The sequence below is a fragment of the Panthera onca genome, chromosome E3 (assembly GCF_046562875.1).
Source record: "Panthera onca isolate mPanOnc1 chromosome E3, mPanOnc1 haplotype 2, whole genome shotgun sequence".
Classification (NCBI taxonomy): domain Eukaryota; kingdom Metazoa; phylum Chordata; class Mammalia; order Carnivora; family Felidae; genus Panthera; species Panthera onca.
This window is the reverse complement of record NC_138354.1, coordinates 31,408,628-31,430,369: the sequence shown is the minus strand read 5'-3', so window position 1 is coordinate 31,430,369 and position 21,742 is coordinate 31,408,628. Positions and strand designations below refer to the sequence as shown.

Sequence of the window (21,742 nt, the reverse complement as noted above, 5' to 3'; positions counted from 1 at the left end):
AAAACTAGGCTTTGCCCTGTAACTCTCTATCAGGGCCTGACAACCAGGTAATGCTGAAAATAACACGATGGTATGAAACGTTCTGTTTGCTCGCTTCCATAAGGTTTACTATAGACCTTTCCCCCCTGTTCTCCAACCTGAGGGCAAACAGGACGGAGTTCTAGACATACACTTACTTATTGTAAAAAGGTGAACACAGTTAGGTATCTCCCCAACCCATCCGCAAGCCCGCTGGAGTCTTGAGAACCCCATTTTAGGTCTCCTTAAATAATCTTCTCCTTTTAGCAGCCCTTATTTCTGCTCCAACGACGCATTGGAAGGGGAGCATTGGGTGGCATTGCTTGCCTTGAGAGAGCCATGGCTTTCCTACTCCTGGGGGCAGGAACCACGAGCAAGCAGTGAGCATCATCCCACGGAGTACTTTACTGTTGTGGGCAGAGGTGTGTCCTATGGCCTCCCAGACAGGAGTTTTCCAGTATCCTCGGAGAAAATTCTCTGCCTGGGACAACCTGGACAGGCTTTGCCACCCTGGATCTGGTACAGTCAGAGAAGGGGTGTCCGGGCTTTGCAAACCCTGGGATCAAGCCCCATGGCTTCCCGCTAACACCGGGTCATTGTCCAGCAAAGGTGGTCAGAGGTGCTGAATGTTGTCATGTTGCCACAGGCTGAGCTGCTGCAAACCTCTCACTGTGAGAAACGTTTTCTAAGAGAGATGATAGTGTTAATAAGGAGCACGGGCTGGGCCGTCAGACTGCCTGCATCTCAACCCTCCCTTCCCCACGGGTGAGCTGTATGACAGTGGCCAAGTGAGCCCCACCTCTCTCAGTTAAAGCACTGAAAATGTACTTAGCACATAATAAACATTCAAAATCATAGCACTTAGGATCACGGAGTATTTTATTGTTTTCCAGAGTATAAGGCACTTATTTTGTAATGTGTTTTTTTCTTTTAAAGAAAAAGCAATCATAAGTGAGTACATTGGTAATTATCTATTATCAGAATGATACACACTCATCTACAAAATCAGTTCCTAACTTCTTCTGAACCAACTACCATTAGGGAATATTGGTGGTTACTTAAAAAACGGTTAGAATTTCATAGGATTCCCTATTCTTAGCATATCTTTGCTGTATCTTGAATCAATTGTTTTACATATTAGGTTTCTGGGGAAGGAGACTTAGACGTTTCCTTTCCATTGCTTTTAATTTAATCCATATCCTCCCCCAAATAAAATGAAACAAAAAGTTACACCTTTTACTGAACTGCTGTTCCTGACCTCCTCAATCCACACCTGTTGTAAAGAAAAATGGAACACAAATCAAGACTGCAGCAAAGTCCTAAAATAAGGGCATTCTAATTTTGAAAAATTCTAATTTTCTTGTGCCACACAGTGAAGAGCTATGGTGCATCACGGATCTGTAGTATAATTAACTTCTCATCTTTTTTCCTTATGAATTTACATATCCAATTATCTTCCTATTTAATGTCTCACGGTTTTGCCACATTGACTAAAACTCTGTAACACGAAAGTCTTGTGGTTTAATGGACTTTGCAGCCCATCTGTATGCGTATGCCAGCATACTACTGCACGGCGTTGTGAAATATTCCCGGCAGGACAGACAGCCCAGGCTCCCCGTCTGCCAGGGTGACGGATGAGATCGCTCCATGGTCAGTGGCGGTGGCAAAGCAGCAGCAAAGGAGATCACGTAAAAATGACACTGATTTCAAACCGCCCGTGCTCCTTCGTCAAGGGATACGGTGCATTTCCTCAAAGCCAGGGCTGATTTAGATGATGGGGCCAAAAGCTCCACTCCTGCCCCACCAGAGTCTCTGCTTTGCTCCCTTGGAGAACTCCGCAGCAACTCCCACTTGCTCTGTCCAAGTGGACACAGCGAAGAGTCTCATAAGCGGAGGGCCACTCCCATTCCACGAGGATGCCAATCTGCAGGGTCGCCACGCTGTCAGACGTGAATGTGAACGAAGCCAGGGTGTGGGGCTTCAGTTCTAGTCTCTGTGATGAGGTTTCTACAGATGGCCCGTTCACGTGCCAAGCAGGATTTTCTTGTTACCCAGAAGGCAAGTTCAACTTTGACTTGTACCGACCGCATTGTCAACAATGCCAGGAGTCTCAAAATTTAGTAGCAGATGTGGTCTACCCAGCTCCTTGTAAAAGCAAGCCTGCGTAGCTCTAATGGGTTACAGTCATGTGCTTTGTTAGGAAGGAAAGGAGATGACCCGTGTTTTGCCTAGCACTTTGGGAGTTGTGACCACAATTTAGTACGATCGGATGCGACCTGATCACAGAATTTTCAAAGACCACACTTGGCTATCAAGGTAGGATGGAGGTCGACAGGTAGACATTTATCACATGCTAATTCACAAGCACTAATTCACAAGCAGAGCTGAGGGACACAGCACTCGGAGAATTTATTCAAGCATCCAAGCAGAGAGACGCTAGAATCATTTATTCTTTTATTTTCCAGTTCCCCCAACTCCTCTCTTTTTTAAAGGGAGGGAAGCTCTACTTTGAATACAATTTAGGATAGGAGGAGAGGACCCAGCTCTCTGATTTATGCAAAAGGACAAAAATCCACACATCGGCTTGGAGTACTTTTACGTTTCAACAAGGGACGGTGCGTACCTGCTGCTTCTGGTAAAGTAAAAAACCAGGGGAAGTGAAACACGAGATCGCCAGCCACCATCACTTTTCCTTCATCAGGCCCATGAGGTCATCTTCTATCCCCTTCTCACTCAGCTCATCCAAGCTGTAGTAGCGGTGAACGATTTTCTCGGCAGTGACCACGACGACTCGGAGCCCGTGGGTGTCCTGGCCCAGCTGGCATCCGATGGCAGATGACACCACCATGTCCAGGTTCTGGTAGGTGCCCCCGGCATTCCTATGGTAGTGGCCTGAGAACACAGCTGTGACACCTGCGGGGGGAGGGAACAAGACATTAGGGGGCCAAGGATTTCCATGTAGGGAACTTGGGGGGCTCCCCTGTTTTCTTCTGGGAACAACACGGTATGTTATTAAATTAAGTGTGTAATATTGACTCAATGCCTAAGAAATGAGAAGGCAGCCTCGTGACATCCACAATCCTTTCAGGGAATAATTCATCGATATAACATATTAACACGTTTGTTATAACCGGCGCAAGAAAGTGCCAGGGAACAAAGGGAGAAAAGGAAGATAAAGTGAATGACTTTGGGAGAGATACAGGAAGTGGAAGGAAATATTCTGAGGCCTGTTATCGACAGCCACAGGAGACAAGTTAAATGTCTACAAAAAATCATGTTTATGGGGTTCTAATCAAGAGAGTAGAGCATGCTCAGCATTTAATGTACCTTCTCCTCCCCACACTCAAGAGTCATGGTGGGTAAGATAGAAAAAAAAAAAAAAAGACCAAAGGACAGAAGTCGCCTCAGCGCCGAAATAAAGAGCTCTGTGGATGAGAAACTAGACAGAAACGCAGAGTAATGAGCGGGGTTGCAGTATTGCTGGGAATGAAGCTCCTGTAGGGTAACAGAGACTGAAAGCAGTTTCTGTGAGATGAGCAAATAAAGCCCGGCCCCTGTTTGGAGAAGGGGTGGCCTGGGGACCTCTGTCTATGGAAGGAGGATGCAGAAAACCGTCGCTGTCTGGGGCCCGGGCAGTGGTGTACAGGTGTCTTTAACAAGTACTCCAGAAAATAAGAGAACCGATCTGTAATGCTCACTCATTTCTGTGGGTGAATGCTCTCGTCATGGCTGCTATCAAATCACCCGCGTGATGTCACTGACCCAGACGTGGGAAAACATGCGGTGAGCACATCACTCTGTGGCGCCTCTTGCCACACAGATACAAAAGCCGTGAGCAACCTGGCAGCATTGTAATAGCAATAGGTAGCAAGGTAATTAGAAAAGAGTCAGTTTTGAGTATTTACTACCTTTGCTTTTCAATAGAATTTATTCACTGGTGAGTTCGGAGAATTTAATTTTTAGTAATTGTTGTTTGACAATGAGCTCACAGAATTCCTTAAAATTTAATCACTGGTTTTCGTGAGCTGGATAGGAGGAGCTGTCTCGAGCACACCACTGGGCTGGGGCTTGTAGCGATCTATGGGTCTAGGAAGGAAGGACAGACATAGGCTCAAGTCTAGGAAATGAGACATGTTTTCTCAGTGTTACCGTGGGCAAGGGCCTTCCAGCTCTACTGTAAGACCTGGTTCCAAATGGGGCTGGAGTGGAGAAGCCCAAACCACCAGGCAGGAGGAAGCTATTCAAGAGAGAAAGTGAAGGAAAAACCAAAGAAAAAAAAATTACGACTTACTCAAATTGAACCTGGAAGAAAATCCCACCACCTGTGAAGAAATCTCATGCTAAGTAAGACAGTCTACAGACTCCTCAATCAGGAATATGAATTCACTCCAGATGAAATGAATGATATAAAACTGCCTGACAAATACTTAAAATGAGTATGTTTAAGGCATCAAAAGGTCCTTGATAAAGGACTAATATCTACGAAAAACAACATGTTAGGAAAGAAAACAGGCATGAAAGAAATGAGAATAATTGGTAACAAAAGCTCAGAGATAAAAGACAAGCCATTAAAATATAAAACAAAGACAACTCTCAATAAATGGGATAAATTCTAGACGGGAAACTGTTTAGAGAGGAAATCAGTGAATTAATAGGCAGAATGCAGGCAGTGAACCAAAGACAACACAGAGACCCATACACAAGCAATAAGAACACGCAGTTCAAAGAACCCACAGAATGGATTAAGAGGTATCAATGGACGCTTAAGAGGAGCTGGAACAGGAGAAAGGAGGAAATGATAGTAAGAATAACTTACAAAGGAATGACAGACAGCAGACACCCCTAGCAATAACAGAATCAAAGAGTGATACCTTCCAATGCTGAGGGCAAGCAACTATGAACCTCAAATTTTATATCCAGCTAAACCATCATTCAGATTGAAGGGCAAAATAAATACATGCTGAGGCATATAAAGAGTTTACCACTTCCAAACCTTCACTGAAAGAATTATTAGGAAATCTGTTTCAGCAAGGAAGGGATGAAATTAAAAAATAGTGATGAGCAAACACTAATAAATATATTTTGGTAAATTTAATTAACTACTGATTTCCCTTGAAAAAACTATTTTTTAATGTGAAAATGAAACTAAAACTCATGAATGTCAGGATGGGAAGTTCAATGGATAATTAAAGTGCATGAAAGTTATTGTCATGTTTGGAAGGAATGCGAAAATAATAAGTAACTTTGTATTTGCTAGGAAAAATGCATAATTAACATGCTTCTTAAAAATGGGCACAAGCAACCAAACTAAAAATAGACAAAGTGTACCTTTCAAAACTTTAAGGTTTTGTGCTTCAAAGAACATTATCAACAACGTGAAAAGATAACCCGTGGAATGAGAGAAAATATTTGCAAATCATATATCTGATAAAGATCTAATATCCAGAAAATATGAAGAGAAGAATATGAAAACTATGAAAAGATGTTCAATGTCACTGATCATTAGAGAAATGCAAATCAAAACCATAATGAGGGGCGCCTGGGTGGCTCAGTTGGTTAAGGGTCTGACTTTAGCTCAGGTCATGATCTCACAGTTTGTGAGATTGAGTCCTGCATCGAGCTCTGTATGGACAGTGCAGAGCCTGCTTGGGGTTCTCTGTCAGCCCCTCTCTCTGCCCCTCCTCCACTCACATGTGTTCCTTCTGTGTCAAAAATAAATAAACTAAAAAAAAAAAAACAACATAATGAGATACCCCTTCACATCTACTAGGATGGCTATAAACAAACATGGAAAATAACAAGTGTTCACAGGGATTTGGAGACATTAGAACCCTCATATAGTGCTGGTGGAAATGTAAAATGGTACAGCCATTCTAAAAAACACTTTGGCACCTCCTTATAATGTTAAACATGGAGCTATCACGTGGACCAGCAATTCCACTCCTAGGTATGTACTCAAGAGAAATGAAAACACACAGCCATGTACGAACGTGTGTGAATGTTCACAACATTACTCACAGTAGCCTAAAAAGGAGCCTACATGTCCATTAATCGATGAGTGGATAAACAAAATGTGGCACATCCATACAATGGAAGATTATTCAGCTGTAAAAAGCAATGAAGTGAAAGAAGATTCTTGTATGTCAGGGGCTGGGGGAAGAGGGAAAGAGGAAGGGAGAGTGACCACTAACAGGCACAGCATTTCTTTGTGGAATGGTAAAAACTGTCTAAAAACGGTCTGGAATCAGTGATGATGGCTGCACTATTAAAACCAATGAATTTAGGAGTGTCTGGGTGTCTCAGTCGGTTAAGTGTCTAACTCCAACTCAGGTCATGATCTCACAGTTCGTGAGTTGCAAGCCCCATGTCAGGCTCTGTACTGAAGCCCAGAGCCTGGAGCCTGCTTCAGATTCTGTGTCTCCCTTTCTCTCTGCACCCTCCCCATGCCCCTTCCCCCTGCCCTCGTTCATGCTCTCTCTCTCTCTTTCAAAAATAAATGAATATTAAAAAACCCACTGAATTTGTACTTTAAAAGGGGAAATTTTATGGTATGTGAATTATATAATACCTCAATAAAAAATGCAAAAAATAAAATGTGTGGGATGAGGAGGAAGCTAGAATGAACCATGGCGTAGTGGATTGGAGGTGGAGACATCAACAGGAATTCATGTTTACCTTAATATCAGATGCTAAAAACAGATGAGGACACCCAGAAACGTTTATAGAGGTGTACAGACACAGGTTAGTAAACAGGATACGTCCTTCCCAGCCTAGAAACAAGGGTGCACACTAGCAATGAGCACACCTAGTGTCCAGATCTTGGTTTCTAACACCATTCTCCAGTAAAAGGAGATGCAGATCCTCGGAGAAGTGACTGACATAGGGCTCGGGCAGGAAATACACAAAATGAGCCTGGAGCAGCTTGTCAGGCCAGAAAGTAAGGAAGTGCTGAAGTTCTCAAAAGCTCACAATAATGGGGCAGGGGAGGGGGTGTCAGAAGGGACAGAGGGGTCAACTGAAAGAGCTCCCCATAGCCAAAGCTTAACAATTTGAGCAACAGCTAGTGCTGAATTATAACCCAAAGTATAAGAAATAGAAATCCATGAGTCTGTGTTAATATAAATAAACATGTAAATGTGGGAAAAAGGGACGAATCTCCCATAGAGAATAACAAATAATTTACTTAGATATTCTGCCCTCAAGCAGGGGGAGCATAACTCCCCACCCGTAGGTGCGGACTGTGCATAGGGACTTCAGTCCAAGAGTAACTTTATGGTGGAGACACTGACCGAACATCAGCAGGGATGACAGAGTCAGGTTGACTGCACGCACGCCACGATGTACCTTGACGACGGTGATGAGAACGGCACTTTACATTCGTGTGATCTTCCCCAAACCCAGGGCTCCAGCCTGAGAAAACCATCAGACCCATCCCAAGAGAGGGACATTCTATAAAATACCTGACCAGTACTTCTCAAAACTGTCAAGGTCGTCAAAAACGGTCACAGCCAAGAGGAGACTAAGGAGGTGTGATACAGAAGCGAGGTGTGCTATGCTAGATGGGATCCTGGAGCAGAAAATGGGCATTAGGTAAAAAGTAAGGGAACCTGATTATGGACTTCATTAATAAAAGTGTTATCGATATCAGCTCATTAATTGTAGCAAATGTGCTACTGGTATAAGACATAAATAACGGGGGAATCGAGGTACAGGGCATGTGGGAAGTCTCTGTATTATCTTTGTAATTTTTATGCAGATTTGAAGGTGTTCTAAAATTTTAAAGTTATTTAAGGGGAGCCTGGGTGGCTCAGTTGGTTGAAAGCCTGACTCTTGATTTCAGCTCGGGTCATGATCCCAGGGTTGTGGGATCGAGCCATGCATGGAGCCTGCTTAAGATCTCTCTCTCTCTCTCTCTCTCTCTCTCTCTCTCTCTCTCTCTCTCTGCCCCTCTCCCCCACTTGCATGCTCTCTATAAAATTTAAATAAATTTAAATTCATTAAAAAAATACGGATAATTTCCAAAAGAAAAAAAAAATGGAATATGTGACTTTCAATCGGCAAAGAGGTGGGGGGAAAAAATCACAATAACTACAACAAACGAAAAAAAACAAACATGAAATTTTAAAATGTTACAAACACCAAATGCTGGCTCTGGTGCAGAGACACTGGATCACTCCCACAGCGATGGTGGGAATGTAAAGTGACACAGCAACTCTGGGAAACACTCTGGCAGTTTCTTACAAAACTAAATGTGCATTTACTGTTATGACCCAGCAACAGAACTCTTTGGGATATTTATCCCAGAGAAGTGAAAACTTAGGTTCAAATATGTGTACACAGATGTGTTCTACAGCTTTATTTGTAATAGCCGGAAACGGGGAACAACCTAAATGTCCTTCAGTGGGTATACGGTTAAACTGTGGCACAACTACATCACGGAATACCACTCAGCAATTAAAAAAAAAAAAAAAAAAAAAAAAAGGAATGATCGACTGATACACACAACAACTACAACAGATAGCGAGGCAATTATGCTGACTTTGAAAAGCCAAACTCAAAAGCTTCCATCCTGTGTGATTCCATTGACACAGCATTCTTGAAATGATGGAAGTGTAGACACGGCTGCTAGGAGTGAGGCACAGGGGTTGTAGGGGTTGGGAGTGGGTTTGGCTATAAGAGGGATCCTCGTGGTGATGGAACCGTTCGCACTTAACAAGGATTCGAAAGGGCTGAAGGAAACACGTTCAAAAATGTTGACAGCAGCTCCTTCTGCTTAAGAGGATTCTGGGAGAGTCTGCACAGAGCCCTGTGACAAGAGCCGCCGTGTGCTCACAGTAGGAACGGAGACCCACCTGTGGGCAGGTGCGGCCGTCTGCCCGCTGAGGTCCACGCCTCGGGATGGGAAGGAAGGGGACCCAGGTTCTTCTGTTTAGAACAGCTGAGGGTGGCGAGGATCAGCGAGTTCCATTTACTGTTATCAGGATGCAAACAGATACAACCCATCTCAGAGAGGTGCTATCTTCTCACGTTCCCTGATGTGTTCCCCTTGACCCAACACCAGCAATTCCATTGAAATGCCCGGAGAAGAGCCCACAGATGCAGATGTGTTGCGTCTGGAGGCATAAATACATAGTGCAGTGTTTGTGATGCTCATTTACAGGAGACGGTATGGATGACGGGTGTATTTTACACAAGAGGTAGATTTACATGTGCCGGCATTGACAGTCACCAAATAGGTTAAGTAGGAACAGCAAGATGTTAAAAAAAAAGCATCGTGTGATCCTGGTTTTGTCGAAGAGAGCACATGCGTAGGAGGGTTTGTGCGCACTGGTCTGTATCCCCCAACCCAATGGGGCTATGTTCCCACTGCTCCCACGGGTGATTTCATGGAGACGGTGCGGGCGGGGGGGGCGTGCTGGGATTAGTGAGGGGGCATCACCTTCTACTCTTTATTTCTGTGGTACAACTTTACCAGTGATCATGAACACACACGTCCAGGTGACCTGAACAGCGTGGTGGTGGCATGCCAGGTGCCCCGGGGGGGAAGGGTGACAGTAGGGAAGGGTGGAGGGGCCACCACGCCAGGGCCTGAGCTTGTGGGTCAGAAGCTGTGGGTGAGACCCTGGGTTGGGCGCCCAAAGGGTCCTCGCCACAAACGGAGGTTTGGACAGTCCTGGCCACACAGACTGGAGGACCGTGGACAAGGACCGTGGACGTGAACCTCTTCCTCGCCTTCCTGGCCTTTCAAAGCTGTGGGGCCTGGGCCATCGGACCCACCTCAGGGAGTTCCTAATGGCCAGACAGAAACCACTCAGTGTCGTTCTTATTTGGTTGTGTACTAGATTGTGTGCATGGAATTTGGCTCTTTCTGCCTAATTCCTAGCTGCAAACTGTAATATTCTGGAAGGCATGTTTGGCAATTTTAAGAGTGGCTCGCATTGGCCATAATTAGCTGTAAAGACTCACCGATGATCAAGTTTCACGCCATATTTATCGGCGCCCACAGAGACAAGAGCATTAATGGGGACCGTTCGAGTGACCGGAGGGACTTTCAGAGCGGATCTCTGAGGACAGCTGGGCTGGGGGGGGGGGGGGGGAGCTGCAGTGAGTGTGCTATCCATCGTCCTGCTGCAAGCCCCTTAAGGCTCACCATTTATTGCTAATGTCCCAAGTCACAGCCAATGTGACTGAATGATGATTCTGGCATTAGCAAGGATGCCTAAGAGAGCTAGCGATAACGATGGGGGAGTCTGTCGGTGAGCAGGGCCATCGTGTTCAGGATGTTCTCCCCTCTGGCAAGAGATTGTCTCCACCCCCACCACTGCAGTTAGAAACTTCACATCTTGGAGGCCTGAATAAGAAGCTGTGAGAAATGGCCACGGAATAAGGGCACAAAGGGACGGTCAAGCAGAAGGCTAAAGTCTGCATCAAAAAGGAGGAGGGTAGGCCTAACTGTCCTTCCTGCTGGGTTCTGGTGCAGAGTGTAAGGCTCTGGGACATTCCTGGCTGGCCCAAAGGCGCGTGAGAGACCCTCTTCTTGGGCTGGAACCAGAACCAGAAGCAGCCTGGTGGCCGACAGATGGAGCTTCTATTTCCCACCTCCTGGCAAGTTCAGCAGTTTTGAACCCAGATCATGTTCTCCCAGTCCTGCCTCAAGTCAGGGCAGTATTGAGGCAGGATGAGAGTGGCTCAGAAGCAAGGACAGCCACAGGACGCTAGGGCCCTTCCATCCATCATCTCGCTGAATCGTCCCAACGGAGGCTCGAATCACCGTTTTTCAGAGGAAAAACCCAAGGCCAGGACAAGGAACAAAGAGGCAAAGTTACACAGCTGGGAAATGGATGTCAGAGCCTAAGTTCTGAACTGACCTTGCAGACTCTGTTTCTGTTCTTTTTCTTTTTGTTTATTTGAGTGAGAGAGAGAGTGAGCATGGGAGGGGCAGAGACAGAGGAAGAGAGAGAGAGAATCCCAAGCAGGCTCCACGCTGTCAGCGGGGCTCAAACTCACAAACCTGTGAGATCACGACCTGAGCTGAGATCGAGTCGGAAGCCTGGTTCTGTTCTTTGGGGACCTCGGGCAGGGTATTACTGACCCTTGAGAGCCTCCGTTCCCTGGCTTGTGAGACGAATAATGAAGAGGACTCATGGGTGGCAGGGAGGCTTAAAGGAGAGCATGGAAACAGGTACCACAGTAGATACTCCTGAACCTTCGGGGCTCCATCTCGGGCGGGGTTGGCGGCTGGCAGAGGACACAGACACCACGTGCTGGCTCTGCCACGTGGTCTCCTGTCCGAGTTACAATCCCCTCTCATGCCGACAGGCCATGAGGACCCATTTCTGCTTTTCTATTAGCCTTTGATGGGGAAGCATTGATTCACAACTCAACGGAGGTAGGGGATGCATTAATAAATCACAGTTTCCTTGACGGGGGATTGATTCTAGTGGTGTTTTCAGGAGTTGGGCAGAGTTTCCATCCCGGCTATTCATTAGTCATTTGTGGCCGACATGCTTCTACAGTTCCTTAATTGACTGTTACGTATGGATTGTTTTTGAATTATGAACTGCTGTAAGGGGATGACAAGCATCTTCTTAAATTACCACCAGAGGAATTCCCAAGCAAAAGGCAGCCCCTGTGCATCAGGGGAGGACCACTTCTGTGGCATTCGCTTCACGCTTATTTCTCCATGGTATCAAGTCGCAGAGATGGTATAAAAGCTATTTTTAAGCTGTCTTGATTCAAATTCATGTCAAATCAATTGGGAAGGGAATGCAATCTCCATGTAATTTAATATTCGAATACTGGAAGTGTGCCTCAAATCAGTCAGGAAATCAGGAGGCTCCCCAGTACAATTCTAGTATTAAGAACTGGCTTCCTGAATGCCTTAGTGTTACTTAAGCCTGGAAAGAGTGAACAGATTTAAATTGGACGGCTTTTGCTTTTATCCTGAGTAGATACACTTTTCTGAAAATGTTATGCATCCTTCACATCGCCGGCTGGAATAGTGAAAATTGTGTTGTAAGTCATTAGTCACAATTCCCATTTTTCCTGCCTCAGTGGTAAGGAAAAAAATGCGCTGGAAGGAAGGAAGGAACGAAAAGAAAGAATGAAGGAAAGAAGGAAGAAAAGAAAGGAAAGGAAGAAAAGGAAAAGAAAAAGAAAAGGAAGGAAGAGAAAGAAAGAAAGAAAGAGAAAAGAAAAGATAGAGAAAGAAAGAAAGAAAGAAAGAAAGAAAGAAAAGGAATGAAGGCAAAGAAAAGGAAGGAAGGAAGAAAAAGAAGAAAGAAAGAAAGAAAGAAAGAAAAGAAAGGACAGAGAAAGAAAAGGAAGGAAGGAAGAAAAAGAAGAAAGAAAGGAAGAAAGAAAGAAAGAAAGAAAGAAGGAAAAAGAAAGAAAAGGACAGAGAAAGAAAGAAAAGGAATGAAGAAAAAGAAGAAAGAAAGAAAGAAAGAAAGAAAGAAAGAAAGAAAGAAAGAAAGAAAGAATCAGTAGGACCATACAGAAAACAGGTGCAAATAATCCCTGTAGCTGAGAGGCAGGCCTTGAGACAGTGATTCCTGCCAGCAATTGGCGGCCTGGGGTGGCCCACGTGGCAAAGGGGCAGAAATATGTTTCTTCAGCAGGGCTGGGAGGTGCAGCCACGAATCTGAAATCAGGGTACGGTCCACTACTGGGTCAGGGTTTTGAGTTGCCAATTTGGGAATTCTAGGTTCCTCTAGAATCACTTTCCCTACATTTCACTGGCACGCATCTCCCCAAATGCCCGAGAGCCCGTGGCCCAGGCCGGCGAGGGAATGTGCAGGAGGGGAAAGACCAGCTCCACAATCTCTGGGTGAAGCTGGAGGCTGTTTCTTCTGCCAGCTCGGGGCAATAAACACTTGTGGAGCTCCCCCTTGGTGGGAGGGTAGTGAGGCACCCAGAATGACCATTCCTAGCAACTGAACGCTCAAGGCCTACAGCTGGATAGTAATATAAACAGCTATCCATAATAAAAGGCAGCAAGTGATAAGTGCACGGTTTGCAGTGTTTTATTTACTGAACACCCACCCTGAGCCGAGAACTATGCTTATTATGTATCGTTTCAGTTAAGCTTCACAAGGACCCCCATGAAGACACTTGCTCCCTTTTGCAGGTGAGAAAAATGACACACAGAGAGGTTAAGGGACTTGCCTGGGGTCACAGAGCTAGGATTTGTGTGACCCCACACAAGGGTCAGGCTGACTCAGAAGATGTTCTGTCCATCACCTTTGAGGTACAAAGTGCCAAGGATCATGACACGGCAGGCCCAGTGAGAGGGCTTCCTGGAGGAGGTGGCTTTGACCTAAACACACCCTCCACTTCTGCCGGTTCTTTGTTCACATCTGTCCTGGGACTTGAGGGAGGATAATCATTATGGTGGTAATGACAGTGATAATAAGTGGTGTTTATGGAGCGCTCGCTATCAGACACTGTTCTGAAGAGCACTTTATGTGTTCTCAGAAGGCGTAATCCCCACAATTTCCCTACAAAGACGGCATGGCTAGTATCCCAGTTTGGCAGATGAGAGGACAGATGTAGACACATTTCACAGTTTGCCTAACTCAGCACGTCCCCGGCAGGGCTGGGGTCAGAACCCAGGAGTCTGGTCCAAGTGGAGGGAAACTAAAAGCCTGTGAGAGACGGGGCACACGAGGGAAGGACAGGAGTTGGGGTGCTGGGAAGGCAGAGGCAGGATTCCCTCGCTATGCCTTTGAACGCTCCCCAGTTGTGCGATATAGAAGAAATTCTTTTTATTTCAAGCTTCTTTATTTTGAAAGAGAGAGAAAAGGCGGGGGAGGGGCAGACAGAGGGAGAGAGAGAATCCCAAGCAGGCTCCACGCTGTCAGCACAGAGCCCGACTCGGGGCTTGATCTCATTAACTGCAAGATCATGACCTGAGCCGAAATCAAGAGTTGGATGCTTAACTGACTGAGCCATGCAGGCGCCCCCATGGGGGAAATTCTCACGCACGTCCTCCAGGGGAGTGCATGGTGGCACCAGGATTCCAGGTCAGATCCCAGCTCAGCTGGAGGCGAGGGGGCTGCACTGAGGGCTGGCCGAAATGGAGACGGGAGGTGCAGACTCACGTCTGCATCCTCCTCCTCCACGTGGGGAGCATCAAAGCACCCCGTCACTCCCAGTTTCGGCCTTGTGTGAATTCAAGCCTTCCAATCCCCAAACTCCCATTGACCGAAGTGGGATCTTAAAGACATTTCCATGGAACGTCCTCTGGGGATCGCCTGTACTTAAGTGACCTGGGGTCCGCCAACATTTTCTGTAAAGGGTCACATAGTATTTTAGGGCCATGCGGTCTCTGTGTAACCACTACTCAGCTCTGCCCTTACTTCATCGCAGGGAAGCAGCCGCCATTCATAGTTATGTAAACACATGGGCATGGCTGTGATCCAATAAAGCTTTATTAACAAAAACGAGAGGAGGGTCGATTGGAGAAAAAAGCTTACCATCTTGAAAAACAAATAAATTTGGGTGATCAGCCATGGTTTCTCAAAATTCTCCAAAAATTAGAAGTTTCTTTCTGTACTTCTCACAAATCAAGAAAACAGTAATTTATAGTTTATAAAACTAAGAACGCCATTCTGGCCAGGGGAGACGATGTATTTGCCCTGCAGAGAACACTGCTTTAACGAACATAAAAGTTATTCTATTAGCAATTACTCAATTATTCAATAAACATGAGCATCTATCCTAATGGTCAGAAAGAGACTTCTATGTTTACTTGAAACTAAGAGTGTCTGCATCCTTCCATCTAAAACAGTAACTCAGACCTGAAACATTAAAAAGACTGTGTGTTGACAAGTTTTGCTTGAACTTAAATAGCTAATGGGCTGATACAGTAAGTGCATGTACCAGTAAGAGAAATGACAGAATTTAACCAGCATATAGCTCACACTCAAAAAATATAAGTATATGCTGCTGAATTAACTTTCCAGGTGTCCTTTATACAGACAGTGTGGGGTGGAAATAGCTCTAAAGTGGCCCTGCTTAAAGGAAGCATAATGTGAGCCTCTTGTGTAATTTTAAATTTTCTAGTAGCTGCATTTTAAAAAGTAAACAGTGACAGGTGAAATTAATTTTAGTTACGTATTTAACCCAATATTTAAAATGTTATTCAACATAGAATCGATATATAAAATGTTACCAATTTTACATTACTTTCATACCAAGTCTTGAAAATCCAGAGTGTGTTTTACGCTTAGAGCCCACCTCAATCTGGACCAGCCACGTGCGGGTATGACACTGAACAGAGCAGTTCTGGAGGGGGACAGAGGTGGAAATCCAATCCCAGTGTTGGCGCTTTTTAACTGAATGGCTTTCGTTTCATCATCTGAAAGATGGAGATAATAAGAGCTACCCTGCAAAGCTGCTGCTGTGAGAAACAGCTATTTTGTGCCTTGCACACAGTAGGCTCCTGACAATTGAATGCCATTATTATATCAATTACTTAAATGACTGAATAGTTCAGTAATAGAAGCACTGAATTATTAATATCATACAAGGACTTTTTGCAGAGCAAAAATAACCACATCACATACACAAACAGACAAAAAGTTTTAAAAAGTAGCTCTAGGATCAATAGTTCTCAAATTTTACAAGGAAGGTGAACTGCTGGGTCTAAGCATAGCTCTACTTTTTTGGTTCAGCTTCAAATATAATTGAAGAACCATAAACTTCACATATTCGATCAATTTGAACACACGTAAACACCTAGAAACCATCACCAAGATCAAGATCACGAACACACCCATCATTCCCAAAAGTTTCCTCGTGCTCCTCTGGAATCACTCCCTCCCAACGTCCTGCCCCAGGCCATGTGTGACCTGCTGTTTCTATAGATTAATATGGATTTTATATAATGGAATCACATAGTATGCACACATTTTTGGTCTGGCTTCTCTCATGCAGCATGATTTTGAAAGATTCATCCACATTATTGGATATATATATACACATATACACACATACACACACACATATATACACACACACACACACACATCCAATATATATACCAAGAGTTAGTCATGTATATAAATATATATGTATATGTATACACACACACACACACATACTCACACACATATATATATATACACACACACATATACATACACACACACACACACACCGAGAGTTCATCCTTTTTATTGCTAGGTACTATTTCATTGTATGGATATCCCATAATTTGTTTACCCATTCAAAACTTCTGATGGACCCTAGGGTTATTTCCAGAATTGCCTCAACATTTGATGAAAACGGATTAACCGTGTATGTTTGGGTTTATTTCTAAACTTACTTTTCTGTTCCACTCATCTGTTTTTCTTATACCAAATGCCAGTTTTGATCACTGTAGGTTTACAGGTAGTCTTGAAATCAGGTAGGGTAGGTCTTTCAACTTTGCTCTTTTCTTTCAAAACCATTTTGCTATTATAGGTAACTTGCACTTCCACAGAAATTTTAGAATCAGCCTGCAATTTCTATCCAAAATAAAACTACAGGAAGTTTGATTGGTATGTTGAATCTACAAATCAATTTGGGAAAAATGCCACATTAGCAACAGTCTTCCAATCCATGAACATGGTCTATCTTTCCATTGACTTACATCTTCTTTAATTAATCTCAGCAATGTTGTTTTTAGGGCTTAAGTCTTACAAGCCATTTGTTATTCCTGAATATTTTATGTTTTTTTGGTACTATGGCAAATTGAATGATTTTTACAATTTCATGTGACAAGGGTTTGTTGCTGATATATAAAAATACAATTGATTTGTATTTCTATTAACCTAATATCCTGAGACCCTGCTAAATTCATTTGTTAGTTTTAGTAATTGTTTTGTAAAGTCCTGGGATTTTCTAAGTAAACAATGATGTCATCTGCAAATATGGATAGTTTTATTTCTTCTTTTCTGATTGTTATGCTTTTTCTTGCTTTTCATTATGACCAGAATCTCCAATATGGTGTCACATAGGAATGGTGAAAACAGGCAGCTTTTCCTTGTTCCTGATCTCAGGGGGAAAATTTAGTCTTCCATGTTCCCGTAGTTTTAGACTTTTGATATTACTGTCAAATTCTTCTTAAGGAAAGAAACCAACTTAAATTTCCACAAAGGGTGTGAGAGTCTGGTCACTGAGACTGCACTCCTTGGTGATAAGGCAGAGCCTTTCAAAGATTAAAAGGGAGGCTGCCCAGAACAACACTGTGTTTCCATTTATCCAGAAATTCTGAGTAACTGCTCTCCTCCCTGTTCCTCTAACACCCTGGATAATCCCTGTCATCTTACTCTTAACAGAGCCCTTTCACACGACTTACTCTGGTGGATGTTGTTGGTGTCCCTGCCAGGCCCCTTCACGGGCTGGTGCATCCATCCTTCGGCTGCAGGGAAGGCTGGCCGAGAATGGCTCACAGCTGCCCTTCCCCTGAGCCCTGAAGGAATAAACCAAAGGCCTGGCTGGGGGCACAGCCAATGACCGAATGACACGAGAGTGCAAAAGGCCGGCCCCCAGACCATGTGGTATAGGACTCCTCTTCTATGAAGCATCCAGAACAGGCACATGTATGGCAACAGAAAGTAGACTTGTAGGGCAGGGACAGAGGAATGGGTAGTGACGGCTGAAGGATGCGGGGTTTCTTTACAGGGCCATGCAAATGTTCTAAAACTGACTGTGGTGGCCAGTGCAAAACTCTGTGAATGAACTCAAAACTGCTTAAGTGTACGCTTTAAATAAGTGAACTGTGTGGTATGTTAATGGTAGGTTGTGTCAATAAAGCGGTTACGGTGCAGTGGGGGAGGGGAAAAGAGGGAATAATGACCACAATAGTATTTTTTTTTTGGAAGACCTACTATGGGCCAGGCATTGTAAACAAGTCTCATCGTGTATATTATTTTTAATGCTTCCACATCCCTAAAATGGATTACTGTACATGGGGATTGGGGGTCGTGGCCCCCTGCTTCAAGGTGGGTCCACCTCTGTGGGGTGACTCTTGCTCTGGAGCTCTGGCTGGATCAGGCTGAAATCCTGAGCACGTATCTTTGCTTAGCTTTGTCGTCAGCCCTGTCCTGTGTCGTCACTTCCCTGCTCCAGGGAGCCTCCCTCATATGTCTGACGAATCCGTGTCTCAGGCTCTGCTTCCACAGACACTAACCCAGGGAGGTCAGCTGCACCTCCTGACGCCTCTAGTACTCTCTCCGGGAGTCGTAGGGCCGCCCAAGGGCTCCCGCCACCCCCCCACCCCGCTTCTCCCACAGCCCCACCCACTTTAAAAATAACAAAGACTGGGGTGCCTGGGTGGCCCAGTTCGGTTAAGCGTCTGACTCTTGGCTTCTGGCTCGGGTCATAATCTCATGGTGTGCGGGTTTGAGCCCCGCAGAGGGCTCCATGCTGATCATGTGGAGCCTGCTTGGGATTCTCTCTCTCTCCTCTCTCTCTCCCTCTCAAAATAAATAAATACACAAACTTTTAAAAAAATAAAATAAAAATAACGACTTTCTATTAAGAGCCTCAGCTTGCTCTGTTCAGTGGTTTTTAAACTTCCTTTCCACTGTTCATCTCTACTGTGCTCCCTGCCTTAGGAGAGCAGCTGAATAAGCTATGGCATACACACAGCGCGGCTGGAAGGAAGAATCAGGAAGATCCCCACGAGCTGATACGGATGACAGCCAAGAAAAATTATGTGAAGGAAGTGCAAAAAGCGTATACAGTAGGCTTTCGTTTGTGTCAGACGGGATAAACGAACAAACACACGTGATGCATGCAGCTTACCCTCAAATACATCAGAAAAAAAAGATACGTATTTGCCATACCTCTCACAAATAATAAACAAAAGAAAGCAACTGGGGTAAAATGCCAGATAAATCTGGGTGAAAGGAATACAGGTTTTCCTTTCACTTGCAACTCTTCTATAAGCCTTAAAATATTTCCGAATAAAAAGTCCGAAGAAAAAAAGCAAGGCATGTTAAAAAATACAATCAGATATTGTAAAAATACGAGCATGAAAAAAAAAAAAAGGAGGGTCAGGAAAATGTCAACTTTCTCTTCCCATGTGAGTTTAGTGTGTACTGTGCGGATAATGTGAATGTCTATATTAATAATACAGGTACCAGATACGGGTCTATGGCAATGCATATACACACAAATCCACGATTTCACAAAAATGACATACTCTAAGGGTTTGCAACTTGCTTTTATGCACTCAACACTGTATCTCTTAATTGTTTCACTCAGCACACACAGCTTGACCCTCCATAAAAGCCTGAAAGCTGTATTTCCAAGATGTAAACATCCCGGCTGTCAGCTGATCATTGTGTATTTTAAAGCGGGAGGTCGGGCAGGTTCAGCGCCCTTCGGCCCTGCAGGTACGCGGAGGAACTGAGAGTTAGCACAGCTTCTCAGAGAGCCCCGGGAGGACCTGGGAGCACACTGCTCCTGGGAGGAAGAAGTCTCATCGCCCAGCCACTGTGGTGGGTCTCGGGGGAGAGCCCACCCGGCCCCGTGTGCCGCAGGATCACCGGCACAGGGACAGACCCTCAGGCGAACGGAGCACCAAAGCCAAGCGGCGCTGCCCGGGGTGAGCGGTGCACCGTCTCCTACAGGAGCTGGGACCCAGCCTGCGGACAGATGGGGGTGAACGGCCACAGCCGGCGGGTGACGACTCCATTCGTGCCTCCCCCTCTCCTGGGGGCACTAGGTAACTCGCCGACATCTGGTTCGCTCAGGCGTTTGCCCAGATGTCTGCTCCACGTGACGTGAAACATGTGGCTCGGCTGACAGACCCACAGCCTCCTCTCCCCAGAGAGGACTGAGTGGGAATGAAGGGCCAGTTGTTGAAATGACCTTCACTCAAGGCCAACTCATCTCTGCCCTATAACCGCAAGAGGTTTTTTCTTTCTTTTGGAAAAAAAGTACTCCCGTAAAAAAAAAAAAAAAAAAAACAAAAGTACACTTTCCTTGCCTCGCTTCAGTAATGATCAACAGAAATGACAGTGTTCCCTGCCCAGGCTTTTCTTCACTCAAACTACAGGAAGGTGAGAGAAGAGGCCCCGAGGACACCGAGGGCTGTGCATCTTCGGCAGAACCAGGCTGGCAGTGGATCCAAGAGCCCCGCAGAAGAGCAGCTGGGGAGAGAGCCGCTGGTCATCACGCGGACACCCACAGGGGCCCGGTTCCCGTCTGTGACATGACGTTTCCACTTCCACTGCTGCACCCGACCTGCCCACGCTTACGCAAGGACATGAGCCTTCCCGGGCTTTGGGGCACCTGAGCTACCACGACCCAGGCCAGAGAGCAGCCCGCTGTCTGCAGGTGCCGGGCGGCCCCCACATCCAAAGCCCAGGGAGGAGGGTCGTGGTGTAGCCCCACCTCCCGCCGTGAACTTGAGGATTCACGATACACCTCCAAAATTCAGGCTCACCTCCCGTTTACCCACATGGGAGGCTGTGCTCAGCTTTTCCATTTAATTTTTCCCCTTCCCGACGACACGGCAATTCAAAACCGGCGTGGGATTCTCAAGAGGAGGGCTGCGTTTTATTAATACTAATATTTGGTTGCCAAGAAAAGCAGTGGCAGCTGGGGGTAGGGGCCAGGGGGATGTGGGCTTGAACCTCAGACTGCTATCACCAGGCTGTGTGAGTGGAGCCTGTCCACCGACCTCTCTGAGCCTCCTGTTTTGTCACTCGGAAGGCATAACCAGCGACCACCCCCAGGGCCACTTTGAAGATCAAGAGAGACTCACAGCCGTGTCCAAGGCTGCATGGCAGGAAGCTGCATGTGACAGACTCGGGCAGCGCTCAATAATTATACCTTCCTCTCATCCTTCTCGAAACATCTGATCAGAAGATCTTTTTTTCCATTTGCACAAATTACATCTTTTTTCGCTATTCATAATTTCCTCTTTATTTTTAAAAGAAGATGGTGGGCTGGTGAGATGGGAGTGTGGGGCACACATTAAGGTTTCAATCCAGAATGGACAATTTTCTAGATTTCCATTACCCGGCTTCCATGCCCTATCTTAAACACAGCTGTCAGGACAAATGGCTCATTAAAAAGATTGTTTTGACTGACGGCATGTTCATGTATCAAACTGGAAATCCATCCAAAAATACTCGGGGGAGGTAGACAGAGGTGGCAGCCAGCCGTGGAATGGAGAGGCTCGGCAGGGTGTCGAGCATGAAACTTGCTGGGGAAAAGGTGCTCCAGCCTGGACTCGAGACAGGGAGGTCTCGGAGGGGAGCGGCAGCCACTGAGATGGGAGGGGGCCTCAGGAAAGTCAGCTTCTGGGTCAATAACCAGAGAAAGAAAGGTGGCCATCAGGCAGATCGGCACGGCATGTGCCAGAAGAGTGAGCTTTTCCATGAGCCCTTTACCTGGTGGTCTTCCCTGGGGAACTGGCCGCGCCCTTGTCTTCCCTCGGGACGACCACTGCCTCCGTGTGACCTCAGCCACCCGACCCCGCTGCTGACAACTCCAAGCCATTTCCCAGCCCAGACAGTTGTTGGACCGAGTCGAGGATCCCTCTTTCCAAGGTCCCTGCAAGCAAAGGGCAAACTTGACTCACGCAATGCTTTCGCCCCCAACACCTGCTCCTCCTCTCGTGGGCTTCCCCGGGCGGGCATGCAGTCACCTGCTCCATGGACACAGGCCATGTGTCCCACTGCTTTTCTGCTAGAGCCCGCTCACAGCGCTTTCGGCCCTG

The 21,742-nt window shown here is 45.7% G+C and overlaps 1 protein-coding gene across 9 annotated transcripts in view; it reads right to left on the bottom strand.

The window, feature by feature from the left end:
- Positions 1 to 2,458: 2,458 nt before the first annotated feature.
- The window catches only part of CPPED1 (calcineurin like phosphoesterase domain containing 1), a 101,825-nt gene continuing 82,541 nt past the window's right edge, over positions 2,459 to 21,742 (bottom strand). For 3 of the 9 annotated variants that reach the window (XM_060648541.2, XM_060648536.2, XM_060648537.2), the window contains one exon: positions 2,459 to 2,931. In XM_060648541.2, coding sequence (XP_060504524.1) covers positions 2,702 to 2,931 — 230 coding nt within the window. In that variant the 3' untranslated portion in view covers positions 2,459 to 2,701. Of the gene's footprint in view, positions 2,932 to 20,959; positions 21,324 to 21,413; positions 21,577 to 21,742 lie in introns of those variants that run through there. The other 6 variants (XM_060648535.3, XM_060648533.3, XR_013552776.2 and 3 more) reach the window with 5 other exon arrangements.